The 3529-nt window shown below is 33.3% G+C and overlaps 1 protein-coding gene across 1 annotated transcript; it reads left to right on the forward strand.

Annotated features, from left to right (window-relative positions):
• Window positions 1–369: 369 nt before the first annotated feature.
• On the forward strand, window positions 370–2324 carry WICANDRAFT_93268 (uncharacterized protein). The gene has a single exon (XM_019186411.1). The coding sequence runs from the start codon at window positions 584–586 to the stop codon at window positions 2039–2041; it is 1458 nt and encodes a 485-aa protein (XP_019037944.1). The 5' UTR covers window positions 370–583; the 3' UTR covers window positions 2042–2324.
• Window positions 2325–3529: the final 1205 nt, after the last annotated feature.

The raw sequence follows: 3529 nt of genomic DNA on the forward strand, positions 1-3529 counted from the left end.
TTTATTATTACTTTTACTTTTATTCTATTTTATACTATATACTTATTCAATTATTCAATTATTATACATTTACTTGATTTGCTACATTTGCTATAGCGTTCAATTATTAGTATTGATCAGGAATCTACTCTTACAGTAATTGTTAGATCTCCCGTCAAAAGCTACAAAATATTAATATTTTGTTAAAGTATTACCATTGTTAAAATCAAGTACAACTTCGGAATTTATTCAAGAATCCTCTCGTTGACTTTTCGAGATTAAAGGAACAAGTTGGAAGGACTCAATACTTTAATTATTTTGTTATTCAGCCTAGTTTGTCGTTCATCTAGTCCACTGACTTTTGCACAACTAATATACTTGATTACTTCATTGTTTATTGAGTATTACACCCCTGAATACATCTATCCAAGATTATCCACTTCAAAAAGATCATTCCACCAGATTTTCGTCTAGTTATTTGAAAACAATTTGTCATCGTTTGGAAATTGCAATTAGGTCACTGTCGTTTATCACCCACCATATAAACACCAAAATTTGTCTCCAGTTTTTACAATTGGTACACCCCCATTTTCTGAATCACGCCATGAGTCAACAATCAAAATCTCGTGAACAAAGATTCAAGAAATACACAAATAGACATCAAGTTCCAGTTCATCCGTTAGAATCAGATACATCTACAACAATTTATCACGACGCATTAGAATTACAAGGCGATAATTCTGATACTGCAAACTCTGATACTACAATTACTGAAACTTCAAACCATCCTACTGAATTCACTTCATCCAACTTTGAAACTACTCCAACTACTGAAACTGAAATGCCACAATCAACAACTGCTGATGCTCTCGCAAACTTGTTCCAACAAGTACAGTCATTAACTCTTCAGTTATCTGAAGTTCGAGAATCCGTTCCTATCAATGAAATTCAACCTGATATTACTTCTACATTGAAAAGATTCTTTCCAAGTTTAATTATTGAAGAGAACAAGGTCTTAGGAACTAAATTGTTAAGTGAAATTAGTGGTTCCCAAATTGTCGTCAAAGAAAATGAACTTATTCGTCAATTTGATTCCAATATCTGCCAACAGTTATTGAATTTTCAAACCAGAGCTGGTTTTCTCCAGCTAAGCTTTTCTCAATATGGTAATTTCCTTTACCAATTCTTGGATTCTTACAACAAGGCGGTTATTAACAAGAACACCAATATTCAAGATGAAGAGAGAAATTACAACTATCTCCAAATGTTGAAAACCCTTTTACAAGACTACGATTTCCACCGTGAGGAAATTACTCGTTTTCAAAATTTGTTGCAATGTGAACCTGTTATTGGTCAAACTGTTAGTGGTTATTTTGAAACATTATTTCAAATGTCAAGAGATGTTCACTCTTTCAGTTCTTATTCGGTTATCCAATTTCGTGTGATTAAAATTTTGGACTTGATTATTCCAAATTTGAATTTACACCAATTCTTCATTATTCAAAACCGCAATGAGTTTTATACTCTATTGTCTAGGTATAATTTGTCTCAACACAAATTCACAGCTGAACTTATTAGCCAGCTCAATTCATCTCCACAATTAGTGAATACTTCAACAACTGCTCCACCAACTTCATTTCCCAATTCTGCTATTACTTATGCTGTTAATCCATCAATAAAACGGTTTAACAAATCCAACAACAACAAGTCCACTGAACCTAGTAAAAGAAAATTCAAAAATTACTTTTGCAAACGTTGTTCTTGCAGTCGTTGTGAAATCAACAAGAAGCTGTATGATGACTATATTAAACGTAAACCTGCTTCAAATGCAGCAGTGAACGTTATTTACCAAGATGACTTGTTAGATGCAGAAATTGAACTTATTCCAAATGATCAGTTACATTTTGAAGAAGCTGATGATGTTTTAGGTATTGAAGAAATTACACCACCATCAGATGCTGCAAGTGGTTTAGATGATGAAACTCAAGAACAACAGGTGTTATATGAAATTACTGCTAATGCTGGTTTAACTTCAAACACTAATTATCGGCCTATCTACTGAAGATCATCTCCAAGATAAGGTTCTTTTGTTTGATACAGGTGCTAGAAGCTCCAAATCTCCAGTTAATATTTTATTCACACATACAATTTCATCTCAATCACAAGTTATTCATTTTTCAAATTATACTTCAATTTCATTACTACTATCTCCACCTACACGGCTTGATACTGTTCATTATTTTAAAAGTGCATCTCAACATGAAATGGTTAGTTATTATTCAGCTAACGCTAAACTTCATTTTTATAACTATGATGTTGATTCACCCAGTTTTACAATTTATTTCATCAAAACAGCTATGCACCCCATTGACGTGGTAATTGGCTATGCTACACTTCAGTCACTAAGTTATCAGTTGCTGCCTAGTGGTACTGAAAGTTTTACTATTCCAGGTCTTGATTTACAGATTGCTGTCGCAAATTCTATTACTGCTCCCAGTGCTAAGGTTTTTAAGATTGACTCTGCTTTTACTCCATCCACTGCTCATCCACCAATGTCGGTAGAAGAAGCTAAAGATCCACATTATTGGTCATTTTTGTTTCCAGATATCTACAATACGGAGAAAATCACTAGTGAGCTTGATTATGAGTTAGAATTTCACAATTTACCTACTACATGGACTCATAAAAGCTACTCAGTTTCACCACAACACGAACCTATTGTTGATCAGTTTATCAAGGACAATTTAGAGAAAGGTATCATTACACCTCATGATTTATCCAATGGCATTCTCTATACGTGTCCCATTTTTGTCACCCCACCATCTCATCACAAGAAAAGTAAAGTCGTTGTTGATTTCCGTGTATTAAACACTCATATCAAATATCAAACCATACCATTACCTGATTTATCCATGATTTTGAACTCCATCGGTAACTACAAGGTTTTTTCCATTCTAGATTTGTCCAATGCTTATAGTCAAATCAAAATTAAGAACTCCAAAATTGGTATTGCTACTTCCTCAGGAGTTTATCGCATCAATCGTTTGTTATACGGGCTTAACAGTTCGCCTGCTATATTTTCAATCATTCTTAGAGGGTTGCTTACAAAAATTCAAGTTGATCCCAAGACTACTACCATTTGTTCTTATTTAGACGACATAATAATCATGTCAAGTTGTGAAGAAGAAAATATGAAGGTCTTATATCAAGTTTTTGAATTGTTAGATCATTTTAATTTGAGAATGAATCCCAAGAAACTCCAGTTACTCACCACCAATTTCAAATTCTTAGGCTTCTCAGTCACAGATGGTCATTTATCCATTAACCAAGATCATTTAGAGGTTCTTAAGAAACTTCAACCTCCCCAAACTCCAAAACAAAAACTTCAAGTGATAGGATTTTACAATTATTTCTCCCGTTTCATACCTCAAATGGCTCACTATTTAAAGGTTATACGAGACAGTCCAATTGGTTCTAAGGATTTAATTCATTGTTTTGAAACATTAAGAAATTGCTTGTTAAATCATTCAAAGCTGCTGTTATATAAGGC

This window comes from Wickerhamomyces anomalus (genome assembly GCF_001661255.1).
Source record: "Wickerhamomyces anomalus NRRL Y-366-8 unplaced genomic scaffold WICANscaffold_4, whole genome shotgun sequence".
In the NCBI taxonomy this organism is placed as follows: Eukaryota; Fungi; Ascomycota; class Saccharomycetes; order Phaffomycetales; family Wickerhamomycetaceae; genus Hansenula; species Hansenula anomala.

Bases quoted from the DNA above. Each gene is read 5' to 3' on its own strand.
- WICANDRAFT_93268 (XM_019186411.1), top strand. From the start codon at position 584: ATGAGTCAACAATCAAAATCTCGTGAACAAAGATTCAAGAAATACACA.